Here is a 24,360-nt window from a genome sequence, read left to right as displayed (position 1 = left end):
TCAAGACACTTCTATACAGCTTAAAGTGACATTTAAAGGCTTAACTAGGTTAATTTGGGTTACTTGACAGGTTAGGGTAATCAGGCAAGTTATTGTATACCGATGGTTTGTTCTGTAGACGAAACAAATATATAGCTTAAAGGGGTTAATAATTTTGACCTTAAAATAGTTAAAAACAATTAAAAACTGCTTTTTATCATAGTGGGAAAAAAAACTAAATAAACTTTCTCTAGAAGAAAAACAATTATCAGACATATTGTGAAAATTTCCTTGCTCTATTAAACATAATTTATGAAATATAAAAAAATTAAAATCAAAGGCAAATATATATATATATGTGTGTGTGTGTGTGTGTGTGTGTGTGTGTGTGTGTGTGTGTGTGTGTGTGTGTGTGTGTGTGTGTGTGTGTGTGTGTGTGTGTGTGTGTGTGTGTGTGTGTGTGTGTGCGTGCAGTTTTCCTATTGTAAATTTGATTAATATATATGAATAACTCTTTACTTAAATAGAAAAACATTTCAAGTCATGATAGCCCAGACGATTTGTCCTTCACCTCTCCATGACTCCATTTCTCTCATATGTGCTCATGAATCACAGAGATATAGGGTCAAGCTACTGACTGCTGTATTTCCATTGGATAATATGGGGTTAATGAAAGAGCCTTATCTACTAAAAACATTACAGCATGAACTGGTTCTGCTAGCACCAATCTAACAGCATGAAGACCTTCGGGTGTTTTACAATTGCTCATGCAACTATTTATGCAAATAGTATGCAATGTATGTATGTTTTCTATTTAAATGTTTGCCCAAGGCAGCGGGTTAGAAAGCTGCTTTGTAAATTAAAGTATTGTGAAAAGTTGTAATCCAATGTATTTTAATTGCATCATGTGTGGCTTTGAAATTTGTTTTTAGTTCAGATTTCTTCATGCCACACTGTAACAATCTCTGATTTCACTGTGCACACACGTTGAATGAAGATTCAAAAAGGTTGTAGTAAAATACAAATTAATTACTTTTTCTTTGGTATATTGAAAAAAGTCTTCTAGTTAAGTGTTTTGGCCTACCTTTAGTCACTTAGCATTCACCATGTGATTTCTAAAACAGAACCTAAAGCCTTTATGGTGTTTATTTTGTGACAGAACTTATGGGATATACTGTAGAAAACAATGGGACAAATACATTTACAAATATCTGATGATATTTTTAGCAGCTGCAAATGCTTGGAAAACTTGAATAAATGAGTCAAAACAACACCAAGAATACACCCGTCACACACAAATGAAGATCTGCTGCATTTCAGAACCTTGTAAACAGGCAATATTGTGAAAATGATGAGAATAAACAGCCATTCTGTCCTTTTTTATGACTGAATCCTGTGACATCATGTTCTACTTTTGTACTTTTTGTATATCTTTGGTCTGTGTTCTGCTCATATTTCAGCCAAACTGCTCTAGAGTTCAACTGTAAGTGGACTGAGACTCACCTTTTCAGGGGTCTGTGCCCATTTGTTTGGTGTGCACTGAGATTCAGATGACAGCCTTCACCACTTATTCAACCGAACCACACAAACAGAGCAATCATATCGGAGTTCATTTTAAGCAAGCCAAACCTGCAGAGTGTGAACAAGTGCGACGCTTTTCCACTTCAGAGATTATTACAATTTTAGAGCTCCTGCAACAATCAGTCTCTAATGCAAATGCACAGTAGGCGGCACTGAAACTGGCACAAATGAAGAACGGATGCATAAACAGTATGTATTCATTAATTATTTGAATTATTGGGGGTGAAATTATACCCCTTGACAAAATACAGTTCTAAATGAGTGTGCGTCCCACAGCTGCTGCTTTCCATCTGCAAGTTCCGATGTCATGCAGTCCGTGTGTGATGTTTTTAGGGCAGCCGGCTGCTCTTCCCTTTAGCGTAATGACACTGTGTTGCTTCTCCTTCTGGTTTTAGTAGGGAGTGATTTCATGTTGAGATAAGCATCTTCCATCACCCTTGACAAGGCTATTTAACAGGACCCGTGCAATTATTTGCACATTCAATGAGTCAGATTGTTAATCTTGAGAAGATAAAATCAGTACAATTAATCAGTTTAATTATGCTTATACTGCCACAGCTGGGGGAGGAAAAAAATACTACGGAAATATGCTATGCATGGTGTCTCGCTGCATTTATGATGTACTCATTTATACTTCAAACCCCACTGAGCAGCCTAGACTTTAAACTCATCTGAAAATACAGCAATTCCAATGCTTTCTCACAGCAACTTTTTGAATTGTATGAATTCATACGATCTTGTTCGTGCAATCTGGTTTGATTTGCTAATCCCCTAATTATCCAAATGTTGTTAGTTTTCCTATTACTGCTATTTAGCATTCATACATTACATTTATAATATATCAGTGAAGACTACAAAATGGTATATTTAAATAGAAGCTTAAAAAATTACATTTTTTCTATAATCTTTTAAATAAAAGTCAAAATATTGACCAGCACATGTGTCAAAAGATCTCAAAATAATAAAGGATGTATTGTATAAAGACTTACAATTACTTATAAAATGTAAAATAATAAGCAATTAACTTAGCCATGATTTATGTATAAACCACATGCAAGCAGTTAAAATTGCAGTTAACACGGAATGGGTTTATGAGATTTAATTTGAGCATCAAGCTCTTTTTAACTTGATGCTTACTGTTTTTTTTTTTTTTTTTTTTATGCGCTCGGGGAACCAGATGAGGACAAAAATGGCAAGACGATGAAGTTTATTTTCTTACATTATATGCTAAATATTTAGATAGATTATATAGTTATATTTATAATTTATATTAATCACCAATGACTATGAAAGAAGTTGTGTTGAGTATATATGATCTTTATGTCCTCTCAAACCACTAAATATGACCCATTTTTAAACAAGATTTTTAAATATAAATGTTTAATTAATTCATTCATTTTCTTTTCAGCTTAGTCCCTTTATTAATCAGGTGTTGCCACAGTGAAATAAACTGCCAACTTATGTTTTATGCAGCTCATCACTGGGAAAAGGTTTTAAATAATTTATAACATAATTCCATTTAGCAGGATCTTTTTTTCTTTTTTAAAAATTTTAGGTATAGGCCAGATTTGGTATATTCTTTCATTGTTACTTACAGTAAATCTATTATACAGAATGATGATTGATTTTTCAGACAATTTAATTTAATATGCTTTTTTGTGCACTTCCAATCACTGGAAAATGGAATGTCAGTTTGGCAACTATGAAATATAGGATTTATAAACAGATATTGACATCTATAATTAGATCAATTGAATCAGTGTTTGATGGAAATGTTTAATAGACATTTGACATTTAATGAAATTTTTTCGGGGGACTAAGCAGATAGGCACAAACTACATGCCGCCGAATGCCTCTCACAGGGCCCCAACAAAAGAAATCAACAGAGGTGCTCTAAAAGGTATTATTAGCCACAACGGGGAAATGAATTTGGATGTGATCCATTATCTTGTTTTTGTTTTGTAAGAGAATGTTCTAGGTTGGATGCACCGCAGCAAAAATAAGCCCCATTCAGGCTCAATTATTTGTTGTGAAGCTTATAAAAACACATACAACTGCATCACAAATCATGCAAATTTAAAAAGCTACTACATACTCACAAATTAATATTTACAAATAAAATTCATAACATTAGACATATCTACTAATTTTATGGCAAAAGATCTTTCAGCAGTGAGCCAGCTAACTGGCCAGTTATCAGCCTTTCCCTCAGCCATTCACGGCCCTCTGCCAAAGTCAAGCTCAGGGACCTCAGGACGGAGCACAATGTTTGTCAAGCCTGAATCCCATTTTACATCTAGAGCTGGTGAGAGATATGAAAGACTCCCAGTGGGCTCTCCGCGTGCTAACGACACCGTATCATGCAGCAGCAGGTCTGCCTGATTTTAATAACAGTTACAAACAAGGTGATTAGCACAACCATAGCAGCTGTGGATGATGCCACTGAGAGATGAAGGAAATAATCCCCCAGAGCCTCAGCAAACACACACACACACACACACACACACACACACACACATACCACACACACATACCACACACACTAACACACACGCACGCACACACACACACACACACACACACACACACACACACACACACACACACACACACACACACACACACACACACACACACACACACACACACACACACACACACACACACTCACAAGGGCTGAATAAAAAATCTGACAGCAGCAAACTCTCCATTAATGCTCCACAGTAAAACCTTTGGGCAAACGGCGAGAGGCATTTTGCCGGTGAACTAAAAGGTCCGCAAGGAGTATAAAGTCAGAAATCAGAGGGATGGAATGCAATAAGCTTCTCCCAGCTTGGATTTTCAACTGGGTTGAGAGAACTGAATTCAATGAGCACACGTTTGCTCACGATAACATTTACAGAGGAAAGAGAAAACTATTTGCACATCAGGTAGGGCATTGGCAGTTCATATAAGACAACTCTCATAGTCAAATAAGAGAACACTTTTAAAGCTGAAAGAGCATTTACTTCTGCTCCGACAGTGCAATTATTCTTCTGTGGTGAGCGAGAAAGAAAAGAATCACTGCAGTACTTTTGAGGCGCAGTGTTTGTATTATCTGACAGTTGTGCTCTCTCTCTCTCTCTCTCTCTCTCTCTCTCTGTGTACCTATATGATTACACTTTACAATAAGTTTTCATTAGTCAATGTTTCATTAGTCAAGGGCACCTATGGTGAAAATCATCTTTTTGAAAGCTGGTTCGACAGAACTGTGTGTAGGTATAGTGTGTCCTCAGCCATAATGGGTTGATATAAAGACAATGAGTCTCTTTTTTAAACTTCTTGATGTTAAATAGGATCCAAATCCCTCCCATTTTGAGGCCCACCGCAATGTGACGTAGAAGTGCATTTTCCCTGCCCACTGAATTGAATTGATTGACAGGTGCATATTAACATGTCTCCATAATAATGCAAATAATCATATCAACAAGACAGGACGTGTGCAAAGCAACTGGTATTAAAAGATCGGGTGAGCTTGATGTGATCATCAATCATCATCAAATGTGATCAAGAATGACCTTTTCAAGTTTAAAACTTTTTAAAGCAGTGCATGTTTACAATGAATTACAGCGATTTACTTCAGCTTTGGCGACGCTGTGGTGCAGTAGGTAGTGCTGTTGCCTCACGGCAAGAAGGTTGCTGGTTTGTCCCTTGGCTGGGTTTGCATGTTCTCCCCGAGTTTGTGTGGGTTTCCTCCGGGTGCTCCGGTTCCCCCCACAAGTCTAAAGACATGTGGTACAGGTGACTTGGGTAAGCTAAATTGTCCAAAGTGTATGTGTGTGAATGAGAGTGTATGGGTATTTCCCAGTGATGGGTTGCAGCTAGAAGGGCATCCGCTGCGTTAAAAAAACTGCTGGATAAGTTGGCAGTTCATTTCGCTGTGGTGACTCCAGATTAATAAAGGGACTAAGCCGAAAATAAAATGAATGCATAAATACTTTAGCTTTACTTTATCATGACAGCCATTTGTCAGTACAATTAACTTTTTAATGACATTGTGTGTGACTCATCGAAAGGCTTGAATTAACTCCACAACAAATACATCAAATAATCATTGGGAAAGTTTTTACTGAAGTATTTCTTACAATTGTTACATGAGATCTGCTTCTTTCATGTCTGTCAATGTGCTGTTTATCTGACGCAGCATTAAAGGCACTGAACTAGCTAACTTTATTTATTTATTTGACCATAGCCTCACTCTTTTTATTCATTATTTTGCCGCAGCTCCGCTCTTCTTATTTATTGTTTCGCAGCCCCATGAGCAAAATAATAATCATTCCGCAATATAAGTGTAGCAGCGCCATTGTGGTCCAGTGGTCAGCTCGTTGCGTTACAACGTCGACGATCCGTGTTGAATCCTCACCTGAGTAATTCTTTTTTTTCTTAAACCATAATAAGTTGAGACTACTCAAATGATTTGAGGAAAGTGATTCCATCAGTTCATTTGAGTGATGGGAAATCAAAAACTAAATTAACTAATTTGGCCAAATGTGGTCTTTTCTTTGAATTAACTTAATTACATACAGAACACTTAAATGTTTAAGAATTGATAACTTAAAATGGCTAATAGACTAAACTTCCATTTTTTTCAGCTTTTATATTCTTTACTTACTTATTCCCAGGGTTGTTTATTTTGAAGTTGATATTTAGCCGTACCATGTTGGTGCTTTGTAACATCTTATGTTTACGAGGTGGGTCTTTAGCCCAATGCTCAACCCCCAACCTGGAGGACCAGGACATGCACACATACACTATGGACAATTTAGTTCACCCAATTCAGCTATATAGGGCATGTCTTTGGACTGTGGGGGAAACCGGAGCACACAGAAGAATGCCACGCCAACACGGGGAGAAAATGCAAACTCTACAAAGAAATGCAAGCTGACCCAGCCAGGGCGTGAACCAGTGACCTTCTTACTATGAGGCGACAGCACTACCCCTGCATTTTTATCCATTAAGAAAAATGTATTTAAGCATTTAAATATCTACCGTACTTACTAATTTAACTTTTCCTCTTTCATCAGATGGGTTCAGGTAGTGTTTCTGTCCTGCTGTGCTTTAGCAAAATTCAGCATCACAAGCAAAATGACCACCTTGTGTCATATAACATATATCAACTAATAAGCGCGTTGTCAAGGCAGAATTTCAAGTGCAACCAATCATTTTAAACAGAGACATAGTGAATCATTTAAAGAAGTTAAATAGTAAAATATTAAAGTTATTTGCTGCCTAATAAGTAAGTTAAACACACCTGTTAATTGTAAGTTGCTTTGGAGAAAAGCATCTGCCAAATGACTAAATATAGGCTAAATAAAGAACTTTATTTCCATTAAACATAAACTAACATTAACTAATAATATTGTAAAGTGTTACGCTATATACAGTATACCAGGGGTGTCCAAACTACGGCCCGCGATCAGTTTTGTGGCCCGCGAGGCTTGTGCCCGCGAGGCTTTTTTATAAATTTCAATAGAATCTGGCCCGCAATACAAAAATGAACGTAATTCAATAAATAACCACCGGGTGTCGCTATTACATGCATTCAATTTAGCAGCAGTTCTTGTTATGATCTATCTATTTTTTTATGAACCATTTTAGATCAAAATTATTAGCCCCTTAAGTCTTCAGAACAAACCATTGTTATAAAATAACTTGCTTAATTACCTTAACTTGACTAGTTAACCTATTTAACCTAGTTAAGCCTTTAAATATCACTTTAAGCTGTATAGAAGTGTCTTGAAAAATATCTAGTCAAATATTATTTACTGTCATCATGGCAAAGATAAAATAAATCAGTTATTAGAAATGAGTTACTAAAACTATTGTGTTTAGAAATGTGTGGAAAATGGCCCTCGGACCAAAACGTTTGGACACCCCTGCAGTATACAGTACGTTAAATAAAGAGCAGCCCAGTGCAATTACAACAACAAGCACATAAGACTCTCTGAACTGTCTGCACTAACAAAACACCCAAAACACACAAAGAGGGAAGAAAAAGTTCTGGCACCTGAAAGAAGAAGCGAAGGGGGAAAAAAAAGAAGGATTTTAATATTAGGCGACCTTTCGTGGAATTTATAAAGAATGTCAGGAACTGTGAGCTGCCTGCTGGGAAGTGAAGCACCAACGTGATCGCTGAGAGACAGACGGCATGCTGAGATTTCAGATGCAATTTGAAGAACTATGATGCATTTAGCTGACTCACAGTATTTCTTGTTATAATACTTAAAAGACTTCCTTAAATTAGATTCAGAAAAGAGTTGCAGCTACTAGTTCTGTCACATTTGGTCAGCATTACACACATTAGCACACTGCCACAGCAGACATCTAAGACGGTCATTAAATACATTCATATACAAGCAAAAAAATCACAAATTGGCACACAAAAGATGTTACTGAAAGCTGAGATAGAAATATTAGCTCATTCTGATATACTCTAAAAATATAACTGTGGTCACTTCTAGTGTATACACTCTGTATGACCAAGAAGGTAATGCAAGGACCGTGTTTCAAAAACAAATCTTGTAATCTCAAGAGGCATCCATAATGTTTTCTTGTATACATGAGTGTTTTATGTTTGAGTTCTGAAATAGGAGATTATTCTACAAGATGTTCTTATTGTACAAGGACCTCTTATACTGCATGTATGTCAAAAGATCATGGGAGATTAGATTTATCAATTGATAACATCTTTTAAAATCCACATTGGGGTGCGTTTCTGAAAACCATCGTTAGCCAACTAAGGTCGCAAGTCCTGTCATTGCAAACATAGTTTGTTGATTTGGTATTTCCCAAATCCATCATTTCAATGAACATTCGCAAACTGTGCCGCAAACTTGTATACTTGCATGTACACCTCTGGAGCTGTAGTTAGAAACATATTTTCTGTCTGTGTCCTATCACCAGTTTTATAGAGTTGGCTCAGAAGGTTCAGAAGTCATTATCCATCCCGGTTAATCAACTATAGATCAGATATGGCTGTGGCCAGAAGTTAACGAGAATTATTTATATTATATTTTATAATATAAATTTCCCATTAATCGTATTTTATTAACCTCTACCCCTACCCCAACCCTAAACCCAACCATCACAGAAATGTAAAAACAGAGTCTTCTCTATTAGTATAGCTTAATAACCATGTGGATGCATGATAACAGCCCCTACTGGCCCAGAACTATCAGCTGTTAACCACTGATAACGCCCATTCAATCAAGTGATAACATTTGAAATGACATACGAACGGATAATACCATGCAAATGCCATACAACTGAGTAAAATTGATTGTTTTGGTCAAGAAAGTGGTTTGGTATTTTCCCAAAACTTTCTTGAGTGGCTGCACTCCCATAGAGTGGTCTCGCACCTCCAAAAGCCACTGCACATTCATCGCGTCGTATTTTCATCTTTTGAGGTGCAAATCAATGATTATATAACAAAAGAGATGCAAAATGGCTTACCCTTCTTCAGAAAATTCTATTTATCTTTTGATATTTGATGCCAGTTTATCAAAAAAGGTGCTTTATTGGCAAATGTTTTATGTGATATTATGTGGCCTGTACATTTTCACAAGTTTAATTTGCATCTTTGGATAGAAGCATAGCTAATGAAGCAGTTTTAACAATAAATTTCCTTGTATAAGGAATATTTTATTATTCTAATGAACCTTTTTTCATTAGAAAAGGGGAAAAGGGTTTCAGCTATGATAAAGGTTCTTCTTGTAACCACCAATGCCAATGGAAAAACTGTGATTTAGAAGAGTACAAATGGTTCAAGTTAAATCCAGACCCTCACTGAACCCCACTGTGATTTTATCTAATTTAATCCTCCATTATGTTGCTTCTTTTTGTCAGTGACACAGCACTCTAGACGTGTAATTAGATTCATTCAACCATCACCTCTTTTTTTTTTTAATTCCCAAAACCACTGAAGTCGCTTACATCCACACAAAAATTACAGTATATAAGGTTACATTTAAATCCAAACAAGCAGCATAAGCTTTACAGAGAAGACTAAGAAGCTTATGTATTCTCCATCCCACAACAATTAGCAGACATTTTTTTATCCTCGCACGATCCGTCTACCCAGCATTGAACTTTGCTGGAAAGGCACAGTGCATCGTGAGCCATTTACATAAGACAAACACTGACCGACAGACTAATCGACTACTTTTCTGGATGACTAGTCAACTAGTAAAAATGCGCAGTCGTGCAGGCACTAATCTGATTTTAATGAAGGCAACCCAACAACGTGATATCCTAACCTGGAGCTACGTTTAGAGATGTGACAGCTCTAATAGGGCTCTCTGACACACCATGTGGTCAACAGCGTGATGAGTGAGCGTTATCAAGCCTGCATATGGGCAAGCAGCTGCAGATGTGAAGAGATCTGGCACTGATATGCAGAGTTGGACTAGTTAGCTTACCGAATAGCGTTGTCCATGCGTGACACGGTGAGGTAGGCTGCCAGATTGGCCGTGTAAGACGAACAGACGATAAGTGTGAATAGCCACCAGCTTCCCATTGCAATTCTTAGAGCCATTGAACTCATGAAGGATTCACCTCCTGCAAACACAAGAGAGATGAGAAAACATTCTACTGGCTGAATGACTGTTCAAACCATTTCAGCCATACACAACAAGAACACAGAATACAATGAAAGTCAATGCAGAGACAAGCTTTTTTTTTAGACAGCAAAGGCTTATTGGTTACATGCTAACCAGCAAAACCTTGACCCATTGTCTATATCACTGAACCCTTCTGTGATTTTATCTCATTGCAGCCTTCCATTATTTTTCTTCCTGCTTCTTTTTGGCAGTGACACAGCACTGCAGCCGTGTAATAAGATTCATTCTCCCATCACCAGTTTTCTCAGAAAAGCTCAACACCTTATAAGCCTGTGCTGAAATGTCAACACAATATTCCTCTCCAGCGCACACAGCCCTGAAAATGTCATCAGTGACACAGAGACGGTGAGAATAAAACGGGAGGAGAAAAAAGATCTGGAGCTCAATGGAGCTCGTTAGAGGCTATAAGTTTTCTTTTGGGACTCACAGTCAAATTATCTGAGATCTGAGATGTCCTTTAAGGCCTAAAAGGATATGCAAAGAGTCTGTAATTGGAAAGGTCGAAGGTTAAGTGGAATCCAGTCTCATTACAGGGTTGAAAGTGCACTGGGTTTCAAACTAAACATCTTGCCTCATTTTAGGGGCCTAAATTTGAATCTTTTAAGGAAAGTTTGATTTATACACAACCACATCAATAAGCAAGTAAAGTCTTACGATTTTAAAATGGAGGCATGGAACCTAACCCCACCACTAATCTCAACCGTCATTAGAGGATGAGCAAGACATACTAAATTGCATGAACTGGATCGTACGAATTCATACGAATTAGCCACTAAATCAAAAAGTTCTGAATTGCCGTGAGATTGTGTTGGTTTTAGGGATGTAACAACTCACTGTGAGCCGGTTGAAAATCGATTCAAACATGTGAAGAATAAAACCAGTATAAATTTTGAATGAAACGCGATACATGTTTTAAACGTTGTGTTTACAGGCACAAACTAGCTTTACTTGCATATCAGCAGTGAGCAAGAAATGGGGTGGCACCGTAAAATGACATCGGTGAAGTGTGGCAGACAAAACACACAGTGTGCAAACTGTGTGCAAAAACTGCAAAACGATGTTTACATATGCTTACACAGATGCCTATACACAAAAATACTATTAATAAGCCACACCACAACTGGAAGCTATGCAGCTTTGCCTGCTCCGACGATGAGTGCTACAGAGATCACACAGTGCATCAGTGTTTTTATAGCGAAAGTGTGGAGATGTTTTTCCGACTAAAAGTGAAAGCTGTTCTGTTACAGAACCAGGTATAGATCATTTTTACCCTCTCTATTACAAATTAGTTTAGCATTTATTAAAAATTTGCTATTTAAAATTTTTCAGGATTATCTCTTTTTAAGTGTATGACACTGATACTTTATTGATTCATTTTTTTCATTTCGGCTTAGTCCCTTTATTAATCTGGGGTCACTACGGCGCAATGGACCGCCAATTTATCCAGCATCCTCATACACTCATTCACACAAATGACTATGCACAATTTAGCTTACCAAATTTACCTATACTACATTTTTGGACTTGTAGGGGAAACCAAAGCACCTGGAGGAAACCCATGCAAACATGGGGAGAACATGCAAACTCCACACAAAAATGCCAACTGACCCAGCAAGGGCTCGAACCAGTGACCTTCTTGCTGTGAGGCGATTGTGGTACTCACTTCGCCACTGTGCTGCCACACTGATACTTTTACTAAGTAATTATACAAATAATATTAATTATTCACCTTCATAATTATAATCAGCTCCTGTCTCTGTCCTACTATATAATTAAAAATTTTATAATCAGTTTTTTTTTTTATGCCAGTGGTCAGTCTCCTGGATCAGAGGGCCACCTCTGTGCACACTGCTCTCTGGTTTAGAAAAGGTTTTAGAAGAGTTTTTTTCATCAGCAGGTGATATTGTAAATGTGCACAACTTATGCCAGAAAACATAGATATGCTGATATTTCTTTTTAAAAATGTAGAATCCCTGCATAGTCACCGTTTTCTTCTTTAGTTTGTATTATTTTAGTATAGATGAGTATTCTCTAGTTTGTATTATTGAGTTGTTGTTGTTTTTTTTTAATAGCAATTTTGGTATGACAGTAAATATATTATTTTGCAAAAAAATATGCAGTATTTGAGAAAAAAATGAAAGGGCTCTTCACCTTAAATTTGTTTCAAATAATTTTGTTAAGTCATTTCAACCCCACTGACAAAAACATAACAAGAGTGTACAATAAGTAAATGGTAACATGAACTGATACTGTTCTTTTAAGGCTCTAACATTTGTTGAACAAGATTATGTGTTCATAAAGTGTTACTTTTATCAGGATTAGAGGAATAATGCAATTTAAACACTATAAGCACATGTTTTACAGTGCTCAGCATATATAAGTACACCCCTCACAAATTATCTTTCAAATTCATATATTTAATAGGCTATACAATATTAGTCAGTACTGAAGCCAAATCTGCAGCTTATACAACAAAATGACTTACGATAATGGTCCAAAAACTAGTACACTTAAATTGATATGTTATAGAAAAATATTAAACACACATAAAAAAAGGAAAAAATATTAAGTTGAAATTTTGTAAGATTAAATTTTTTTTTTTTTGCAATATTCAGGTTGAATTTAATTGCATCATCTTTCAATTTCTAAACATGTTTAGTGACTAAAATATTATTTAATAAATATATCTGTTTAATAAATTTGTTTTGTTTAAATTGACCAAAATACATATTCACTGAGAAATGAATAAAAATATTCATTTTCAAAATGGGCTGTACTCAATTATGCTGAGCACTGTATTATCATATGGTTGTCCTTCATAAGTGAAACTGAAGATTTATTTAAGAAGGTGACCCAAATGCAAAACCTATTTTTATAATCACTAGCCATGTGTGTTTTAGCACCAAATAATCAGTCCAGGAAGTATAATTACAAACCTGGAAACATCTGTAGAAAAAAAAAAACAAAAAAAACATGTCATTCAACATCTGTTGTCAATTGCTTGCATCTTGGTGCTGACAAGATACCCAGACTAAACTGAACAGTAAAAGGTTTTGGCATTTATCTAAAACCCCAAACACACTTCTCCCATCACATACACCTTTAGACATAATAAGTACATCTTTTAACAGTGAGCTGCAGAATTCTTATAGAATACATTTAATACATTTTGACAAACTGTCAAAATGGAGGACTCTAGGGATCAGCTGCAGTGCTGTAAGTTGCATTTGAAGAGCTATATATTCTGCTGAAAAGATGTTTTTTTTTCAAAATAAAAGTATTAAAATGCTGTACTAGCTGCGCTCCTGCAGACAGGAATTTCAGCAAGCGATGGCACCATTCAGGAGAGGTGTCTATTCAGCAGTACCTCATCCCTCATGTTCATGTGACGTGACCCAGCTCACCTTGCTGTACAAAGGCTCCGTAGACGATCCAGATGGCACTTTGAAAAGACGTGGTGACAGAAGCAGGCTGGTGGGGCCCAGGAGGATTCTGGGAGCGGACAGACTGGACGCGTCGGAGCAGAAAGACCATGACACCCACAACAGGAATGGCAGCAGCAATGCAAGCCCACACCGCTAGGTCAAACGGTGCCAGCAAGGAGAAGATGTTGAGTCTCTCTTCTGTTTTAGTCATCAGGATTCCCACTGAATAATCCAGATAACGTTTACTGAAGTCCACTACGTTTTCTCGTTCTGGAGTGATGGTGATGGCTGAAATAGCCACATCTGCTCGCTAAATAGCAATGCATGGAGAGTACATGTTAGACATAAGATGACACGTGTAATGACTTCACAGCTACATGTGCCTAAAGAAATGTAATCAACTGAGGTCAAGTCAATTATAAAGTCAATCATACAAAAAAAAAAAACTATATATAAGCATTACACACTTTGAAAATCTAAATCTCACCTTCCCAATTAGCTCTCCGATCATTCCATTCCATGACCCGTTGGCCTGAGGAGATCCATATTTTGCATCAGCCACCTGGTACATCTCATACTTAAAGCCCAGAATTTTGGCCAGGGCATCTAAAACATCTATGGAAAAACCTTTATATCTTTTGGGCTGACCTAGAATGTTTTCTGCCACCATTACGAAGGGCTCCTCCTAAAGAAGGGAGAAAATTAGAGGCTTATTTGATTCTCTATCACATTACATTTTGGTAACCAAATTAACACTGAAAAAAAAAATGTCTGCAAAATTGTTGTAAACAATTTGAGTATTGTTGCGTGCAGTGTTGAATTTAAACAAAACAAAATTGAATTAAGTAATGTTCAACTTAATTTGTCTGTTTAAATTAAACACAAATAAAAAAAAGATTTTAGTAAATCCAAGGAATCATCTTTAAATATATATATATATTTTTTTTTCAGTGTAGATGAGAGAATGCAAGCACTTGTTTTGTCTTAACATACACTGCCACTGATATTTGGGGTCAATGAGAATTCTGTATTTCTGAATTCTTTGAATTAAGTAGAATACAATACTTACCATTGCTGCAATTATAGTAAATTATACATAGTATAGTATATATATATATTTGAAGTCAGAATTAATAGCCCCCCCTAGAATTTTTTTCATTTTTTAAATATTTCCCAAATGATGTTTAACAGAGCAAGGAGATTTTCACAGTATGTCTGATAATATTTTTTCTTCTAGAGAGAGTCTTATTTGTTTTATTTTGGCTAGAATAAAATCAGTTTTTACATTTTGTAAACAAAAATTTAAGGACAAAATTATTAACCCTTTAAGCTATATTTATAATAGTATACAGAACAAGTTACCCTACCCCTAGTTACCCTAACCTGCCTAGTTAACCTAATTAACCTAGTTAAGCCTTTAAATGTCACTTTAAGCTCTATAGAAGTGTCTTGAAAAAGATCTAGTCAAATATTATTTACTGTCAGTTATTAGAAATGAGTTATTAAAACTATTATGTTTAGAAATGTGTTAAGGAATATGGATTGATGTTAGCTAAAAAAAAATCTTTATTTATGGAAAAAGACATCAATACCACTTTTTAAATCCTGGCTTTCAGAATTCTCTACCACTTTACTGTATTCTAATTAAATAATTTTGCGGGAATGCAGTAAAGTAATAAATTACATTTTTTATTTGTGTAATTTGATAAGATTTACTACAGTCAGTGTTATTGCATTACTTGCGGTACAAATATAGATTTTAGAAAATAATATTTGCTTTGGTCACACTTTATTTTGGTGGTCTGTTTCATACATTGTACCTGGATTTCTCATAATTCTCATTAGATTAAAAGTAGACTGTTAGGTTGGGGTTAGGGTCAGTGTAAATTGACATGTACTTGCAAAGTTTCTTATAGTCAGTTAAATGTCTGTTGAAGGAACAGTATCAACAGATATTAAGCAGATAGTCTACCAATACTCAAAGGGACCATTAAAATAAAGTGGTACCTTTGCTTTTTTTAAATCACTTTTTCCGCTGCAACGTCAGTTAATAAGCATTCGCATTTAAATTGCTGGAGAATGCAAGCTGAAATAGCTGCTGATGAGACTGGTTGCTTCTTCAAGTGAGCATACAGATATTACTTTGATTTCATTGAGTGTAAAAACAAAAATACTACTGTGAAATTCAGTCTATGTTCATTCTATAAGGGAATTTCATCTGCTTTTAACTTGACCAGCAACTGGAAAAGAAAGCATTCTATGACAATACCTGTCAAGGAGGACACCAGCGTCCAAAAACACAGTGGCCCAACTCAGCCTAAATAGGCTAAATTGGATTTTTGTGCAGGATGGGAATGAAGCTAACTTCTGAAAAGTAAAGAGAAGTGTAGCTGCTTATAGGGGGCCGTTTACATGTTGCGTCTTTTGCACCCACAAGTTTGCTATTTCCAATGGAGGCGCAAATTGTGAGTGACGCAAACACACAGCAGACAAGCAGCAGAACACACAGCAGACAAGCGGCAGAAGGCTCTCTTGTATGTACGCATGTCTTTGGATTGTGGGGGAAACCGGAGCACCTGGAGTAAACTGGGAGAACATGCAAACTCCACACAGAAACTCCGACTGAGCTGAGATTCAAACCAGCAACCCTTGCTGTGAGGCGACAGCACTACCTACTGCGCCACTGCGTCACCCTTGGTATTCAGTCATTTGTAATCTATTACTTTAAGTAACTTATCCAACACTGCTTATCTTAAAATAAAATAAATCATACATGCATTTCACGTGCAATAGTTTTGCAGAGTTTTTCAAACTATGATATTTGCGAGTTTAGGATTTTCTCACAATTTACATGCATCTCTCAGAGCATCTTGACACTAATGGACAGGCTTATGAGCTGACATATCCATTATTTGGCGTTAGTGTCACAGATTCAGATTGGATCTTATCAATTATTAATTTGAGGGGAAGCAAAGATGAAAGCAGAGAGCTGCCAGACTAATACGTTTGGACATTTTTCTGCGATTTAAAGATTTAATATTGATCACAAACCATTTCTCTGTGGTGAATCCATCTGTTCAGGTCGTGACTTGTGGTCAGATTGGCTCTCAGTCACATTCAAAGCATTGGCTGACGTGACACTTTTACCAGTGACAGCTGGGACTCTTTGGTCTCAGGTTAATCTAAATGAAGTGTTTCAGTTGACCTGTTACACCATGGCCAGAAGAGCATGCACTGCCCCATCAGACAGAAATTACCTCTCTAAATTCATCTGGGCAATTTGCAGTAAGGCATATCACCACCAAACAAGATTGACTGTTTTGTGAAACAGGCCCTGTGCACTCAAACGCAGACAGATGAAATATCTGAGGCTCAAGCAAGTGAACTGTAATTGTGTTGTGAGAGAGCACCATAGAGATAGACTGGAGAATAAATAAAGAGCAAAGCCCAAAGGAATCCCTGGCAAAAAAAAAAAGCATCAAGAGTGTGCATGACTAAAGTACTGATGTCTGATGAGAAAAAAAGACATACACAGAGCAACCATCTGGAAACATAAACTGCTTATGACAACCATAAATAATGAATGTGACTGTGATCCATAATATAATTTGGCAACACAATTCATGATTCATGCTCCCAGTTCTTTTGGTTTTAAAATCTATTTTGATTAAATTTCTTACACATTTGAACAATAAAAGAAAATTTCAAAACAATAGAATAAAATTTATATCACAATATTACTTGAGTTGTTCGTTTTTTATCTATAAAAAAGTTTTCTTAAATTTTTTTTAAAAAAGAGTAAATAAAAAAAAAATAAAAGAGTAGTCAAATGGGCTACTAATGCTGTATGTTATTTTACTATACACATATTTTGTATAAGGTTGTGGGTAAAAAAGTAGAACTGAAGGAAGAGGAAAAAAAAAGGTCATGATTTTTACAATCAAAATACACACCTGTTTGAATGTTATCACATGATTAAATGGGCAATATCAGTGGTTATCAGCTGTTAGTTTTGGGCCTTCTGTGGCTACTAGTAGGCTAGAATACAAGGCTGTTATCATCCATCCACATGGTTAATCATCTATACTAATAGAGAAGACTCCAGGTCCAGATCTGTATTTTACATTACTGGGACTGTTGGGTTTAGGGTTGGTTAGGATGTTAATAAAATACAATTAATGTAAAATTTAATAAATATTGTAAATAATTCTAGCAGTTAATCAGATTCACTATTAGAAAAGGCTCCGGATCTAGATCTGTTTTTACATTACTGTGACGAATAGGTTTATGGTTGGGGTAGGGGTAGACATTAATAAAATACAGTTAACGGGAAATTTAATAAATAATATAAATAATTCTCGTTAACAGAATTGGCCACAGCCACATCCAATCTATAGCTGATTAACAATGTTGATGAATTATAACAGCCTTTAGCGCCTACTATTACCTCTACTGGCCCATATCTATTAGCTGAATGACGCCTATTTAATCGAGTGATGACATTCAAATCAACTGAATTACAATTTTATGAATTTTAGAAAATCACAATTTTACCCTGTCCTATTTGGACGCGTCCGCTAGTTTGCTTGAGTGCACGTGGCGAATGTGACATCATCACGATGTTTGCAGAGGTTTGCTTTGGGTGCAAGCAACATGATTTTGGCTGACAGAGCATATACAATTTTTTGAGACTCAAGCAAACAGTTCACACTGTGCAGCGTTTCAATCGAATTAAATAATGAATCATTTTGAAGAGATTTTGTCTGAAACAGGTACGACTGTACAGACATCTTTATGATTCATCCATGTGTGATCATAGGGATAACCAGATGGACAATAATTCTTGACTAGAAATTTCAACAACAGTGGGAAAGGAGGCACTTTTTTGTAAAAGCTTAGAAGCCAAAACAGGTTATTTAATTACAGAAATTTGTTTTTTCACCATTCATTTTGAATTCAAAATAATTTAATAGTTACTATATAATTATTATATAATAATTAAGGAACAAATTATTTGATTCATAATTGAAACACATTATTTGAACCTATCAGTTTACAACACACTGATGCCCTGTTTTTTTTTTTTTTTTTTTTTTTGGAGTTTATTGGTGATCATAGTTTTTGCTTTCTATAATAAAAATATATATATATTTGTAGAGCAACCCATGTTCTTTTGTAATTAATATTTTAATCAACTTTAATAGGTAGAACTGTCTGAGATCACAAGCAAATGATGCATCAAAGTTTGATTTAAAAATCATGAATGGTAAGAAAAATCTTTATAATCATTAAAATAATTTATAAAAATAATTAGTTAAAAAATCTTGAACGATGTTATTAATATGACATATTTCTGGAAACCTCATCTACTTTGTGAGGTGAGAACTCATTCAGAGGAGGCGCGCGATGTGGTGCCAGGCGAAAGTATAGATCAGACTTTAGACTATTATGGGAACAGATGACACTACAAAGTATATTTGTAATTCATGTAAGACATGATTGTGGAACAATACTTTTTTTTTTCTCTATAGCAACATTCCAGCCATCCAATCATTACGTGCAGGAACTGATTAGAACAGTGAAATAAAATCCCTAAGCTTATAAATGGGGTTAGTGGGTTAAACAACATTATTCAATCAAAAAACAGGGGAGGGAAAATGATTGCTTGACAAGAGTTGTTATTCAAAGAGCATGTACTACTAAATCATCCTTTTTCATTCCAGTAACCTGGCATCAGTAATACTTTGATTGGACCAACAGGGAGCTGAATCAGATTTGTTGAAATACGCACCAGTAAGGTCACCACTTTGAGAGTAATTCCTTGCATGCCGTGATCAGCCCGGTTCTCCCTCAGACTGCCGTTCAGCCCACGATCAGAGTCCCACGTCGCCAGCTGCGAACAGAGAAAAAGAAAGAGAGAGACGTGATTGAGCTTTGATCAAGTTTTAGATGGCAGACATGATTGCAAAGAAAAGGAAGAGGACAAAAAAAAGTGTACACAGGAAGAACAGGGTCATTGCTGAAAGCCTGGCATGACCTCAAATGTACACAAACACTCTTTTGTCAATGTTAGACAGAAATCAGTAGCTCTTTCAAAATTCATCTCAAAGGTTTGGCGGTTTGTGCTTTTTGTCACACGCCCGGGTGAAAATGATCATGTAATCATGTGAGGTGGTTGCCTTGGCAACAGCTGTCACATTTTCACCTTCTCTTTTGAAACTAAATTGAACACACACATGCGTGCACACACACATACACACATGCATACACACTAGGAGAAATCTGCTTTTTGTCTATATGATTCATAGGCTGTTGATTAGAGCCAATATCACCATAGAAAACAAAATAAAACAAAAACATAATACAAAAAAGAACAACTCTACCAAAACTTGTATTTAATTTCTAAAGGTCTTGAAGACTAGACAGAACAATACTTTGTCTTTTAACTTTTTTTTTAAGATTTAAGAAATCAAAACTTAGTGGATTAAAACTGGCTTTCAAACATTTAATTTTCTTATATATATATATATATATATATATATATATATATATATATATATATATATATATATATATATATATATATATATATATTGTTTTTTTTTATTATATGACATTTTACATTTTTAAATGACATATACAATATAAACCATGAAAAACTCGACTAAATTGACAGACCAATTAGAAACACATACATACAGAGGGGAAATAAGTACTATATTCAACAGCATTTTCCTCAGAAAACATATTTCTAAAGGTGCTGTTGAAATTTTCACAGAATTTTGATAACAATCAAAGAAATACATAAATAAAAATAAAACAAATCTAATTAGTTTAAAAATTTAAAAAAAAGTATTGAACACATAAACAAAGTGAGGTGCAGAAAGGCAGTGAAATGTTTTCAGTAACCCTCTGGCCTTCGTTGGTGAAAATTATTATTAGCTTCATTAGTCCAACATCTATATTATCAGGATGTCGAAGATGAAACCAGGGTGGACATTTCAGCAAGACAATGATCCAAAAGACAACCAAGGAAACTCTCAAATGCTTTCAGAGAAAGAAAATCAAGCCGCAGAATGGCCCAGCCAATGACCTGAATAAATGTAATAAAAAATACAAATTAAAGGCCAGTTTTGATAGACAAGACCCACAGAACCAGCAAGATTTGTACACTCTGTTGAAGTCTGTGAAAAAAAATCACACCTGAGCAATGCACGACTTAAGCAACTATCACCAAAAAAGACTCTTATATAAAGTATTAAATACGTTTTAGTGGTTCAGTACTTTTTCCTTGTGTCATTTCAGTGGTATTCATTCATTCATTCATTCATTTTCTTTTCGGCTTAGTCCCTTTATTAATCAGGGGTCGGTACAGTGGAATGAAAGGCCTTCATTGTTACTAACATAATTTTTTTTCCTTTTTTTTGTTTTGTTTGTATTGTTTGGGTTTTTACCAAAAATCTAGTTTAATTCCATTCAGGTCCTTAGGAAATATTTTTTCCCTGGGAAAAAAAATATAATGGATGCATATTGTAATCAATGCACATCAAACTGAGATCTTTCAAGATTGAGTTAGTTTATTAGGCACCATGACAGAAAGGATTGCTAAGGTTTTCTAAAAACACAATCTCTGAGAAATATCAATATCAAAAGTGAAAATACTTCAATTAATATGCAAATATTCTATTAGTGAATATCCACATAATACAAAACATGCACATTAATCTCTATTCTTCTTCAGTTTCTTTATATCAGTCCATGAACAAAAACTCTTTTCAGCTTTGTGGGTATTATCCTGTCTGTGAGTCACCACATTGGTAGAACATAAGCCAGTTCCTGAGCCAGAGCAGAAATGACAAAAGGAAACTGCTTATATTCTCTGTTCAGAAGCAATGACAGCACTTCTCTGCAACACAGCAGTGCACTTGAAGATGAAAGCTCTGATGCATCTATCTTTAACTTTAGGCCCATTCATCATAATCCCAATATCCCACTAGATCCATTGCTTCGCTGTGACTGATTCGGCAGGCCACTGCACTCACATCTAGGAAAGAAGCAACTCTGACCCAGAAATCATCCATGGCTTCAGTCTGGCCAGTGTTTGACCCCAAAATCCTCTATGAGTGACAGGATGACAGAGGCCTTAACATCAGTCCCTATGACACATGTCATATGTATTCACTGTAGTAGCCAATAACCTGCATCTGTCACAATAATAAGCCCTACCTCATTCTTAATAGCAGATTCAGCTCAGATAGACAGATTTATTACATATGTAGAGCTATGTACCATAATATATCTAGAAGTTTTAGGAAATAAATGAAAGAGATGTGATGTCTAACTGGTATTCATACGTTACTTTGGATATAATTGTAATAATTTAATTTTAATTGAATACATTTTAAATTATTAAATAGTCAATCAATAATGTGTTCAAGTAATTCACTCACACTGACTTTTTCAGCAAATAAACAGGTCTTTATGAGAGACTCCGATAAATCATTCAGTTAAATGATTTATTCAAACATTGATTCATTCAGGATCAAATCAAAGTATTCATTGCTGAGTAATAATAGTCAACTGAATAATTCACTTTATTGCATATTTATCACGTTTAGCTATAAAACAAGCCAAATGGGCTCTAGGTTAATAATCTAGGTGCAAAGTCTAAAGTGCATGGCTCAAAAGCATTAAGGGTGTGTACGAATCCACTTTTGCACTGCATTTTAAGGATATAAAAATATGCCATAGCGCATGGTCTAACAGGGTTGTGCGCATTCTCTTAATGAGTTATGGGTGTGTTTTGAGCATAACATGCATTAAACCAATCTCATCTCTCATCTCCCATTCTCTTTAAGAGTTAGTTAGTTCACGCCATGGAGCATCTGCTATTTACATGGCGGACTTTGTAAGTGGAAAAAGCTGAATGCTTTACTAATGAGAAAACAGTTAAACAGACCCTCTGCAGCTCAAGGATAGAGAACAAGCCTTCTCCAATTTACTTTCTCTTTACTTTACTTTTACTCTTTACTTTACTCCTTTTGTTTGTTAAGCACAAACATTTATTTCAAAACTATTTCTAAATTCAGTTCTAGTTTCCAGCAAACAAATAAATGAAAAATAATAATGAAGTATGGTCAAAAAACCATTTATAGTTATTTCCAAACACACGTATTCTTATGCCCCATATGGTGGTGCATACATTTCCAAAACCCAACAGATGGACAAATCTAAACTTGTTTTTTTTAATATATAAAAATCATATAATAAACAATACTGCTTATAATAATAACATTATACAAATGCAATTTGTCGTGAATAAACTGAAAAATCCCCCTCGAAATGGAAAAGGCAGTGGTTTTTATATTTATTTCGAAAAAAATAATTTTTGTAACATTTTAATCCTTTACATTTTTTCATATGTAAATATATTTGCGTATTTCTGTACATCTACTTCAGTCAGTTTTACAGTTTTACAGTCTATTTAAGTTCTTCAAAATAGCAACGTGCCAACAATGCGCCTCAACCCATCTTCTTTTTAAACCGGAACACCTATGAGTAAACAAAGTGGCACAAATGAAATAGCTATTTAAACAACGTGGAGCAAAACATGAAAATTAGGGTTGCGCTGGTCTGAGACTTGCAACAAATTATGCCAAAAACGTCTTAAGCCTTTTAGCGCCGGATGTATGATAGGACCCTAAGATAGTTGAATCAGTTGACACATTTGAACATGGATTGATTAAGATCTGAAATCACTGTACCATATTTTGTTGTATCGTCTGGATCTTTCTCAAAACTAATCAAAGTAACTGGTGACATTGTTTCTAAAATGAAAGCTTCTTAATAATAACTTTATTGAACTGTTCTGTAAAATCAATATCGTACAATGAGGCATCTGGTCCCTCTGGCCTCTTCTCTGCCAATTTGGCTTTACTTGGGATCATCACAGTTATTTTGTGTTTTTTTTTTAAGCAAATGTATTTTATTATGCTATGTTTGATTGATTTGTGAATCGCATGAATTAATCATTTGTGTTGCCTTTTTACTTTGAACAGAAATTAAATCAGAAATGTAGCTGTATCTGCCTTCACCAAGCTGTAAGTTGAGAACTGGTCTGTCATAAACACATCAGTTAGTTTTCCCAGGTGAAGCTTGCAGGGGTTTTTCTTCTTCATTTCCCAAAATCTTCTCTTTTAGCTATGCTGTTAAATTGTTAATCATGTGGGTGGGTGTTGACAGAGATGAGAGAGCAGTGCGGCTTGTCCACTGGAGATGTTCTGTCAGCGAACACTTGAAAGTCAAATCTGTCCCACAGCACTAAAGAGGTTTCCATCATCTGCAAGCCTGTGTGCATATGCGTGTGTGTGTGTTAGTAGAATCAAAATTGATAAAATTCAGTGTCATGTGTTTCTTAAAGGGACAACTGAACTCAAAATAAACTTTCTATTTTTCACTCTGCCTGTGTTTTAAAACTTACAATATATGACATGGCTCTCCAGGGTTGTTATTATTGTTCACAGAAACTAAACATAAAACTAACACTTATGCACTAAAACTTATATAGGGTACTTAAGATTTAAAATTAATCAAACTCTGGCATCTAAGTTGTATATATATAAACCAGGGTGGACATTTCAGCAAGATAATGATCCAAAAAGGAAACTCTCAAATGGTTTCAGAGAAAGGAAACCGAGCTGTACAATGGTACAAATGTT

At 35.5% G+C, this 24,360-nt stretch overlaps 1 protein-coding gene across 24 annotated transcripts in view; it reads right to left on the bottom strand.

The window, feature by feature from the left end:
* The window catches only part of grid1a (glutamate receptor, ionotropic, delta 1a), a 492,444-nt gene that overhangs the window by 16,301 nt on the left and 451,783 nt on the right, over window positions 1-24,360 (bottom strand). For all 24 annotated transcript variants that reach the window (XM_073928587.1, XM_073928578.1, XM_073928576.1 and 21 more), the window contains 4 exons: window positions 19,434-19,535; window positions 14,130-14,327; window positions 13,622-13,952; window positions 10,017-10,155 (listed from right to left, as the gene is read on the bottom strand). In XM_073928587.1, the coding sequence (XP_073784688.1) occupies window positions 10,017-10,155; window positions 13,622-13,952; window positions 14,130-14,327; window positions 19,434-19,535 (770 nt within the window). The remainder of the gene's footprint in view (window positions 1-10,016; window positions 10,156-13,621; window positions 13,953-14,129; window positions 14,328-19,433; window positions 19,536-24,360) is intronic.

Source organism: Danio rerio, chromosome 17 (assembly GCF_049306965.1).
Source record: "Danio rerio strain Tuebingen ecotype United States chromosome 17, GRCz12tu, whole genome shotgun sequence".
In the NCBI taxonomy this organism is placed as follows: Eukaryota; Metazoa; Chordata; class Actinopteri; order Cypriniformes; family Danionidae; genus Danio; species Danio rerio.
The sequence above is the reverse complement of the archived record's forward strand: the minus strand, read 5'-3'. Positions and strand labels throughout refer to the sequence as shown.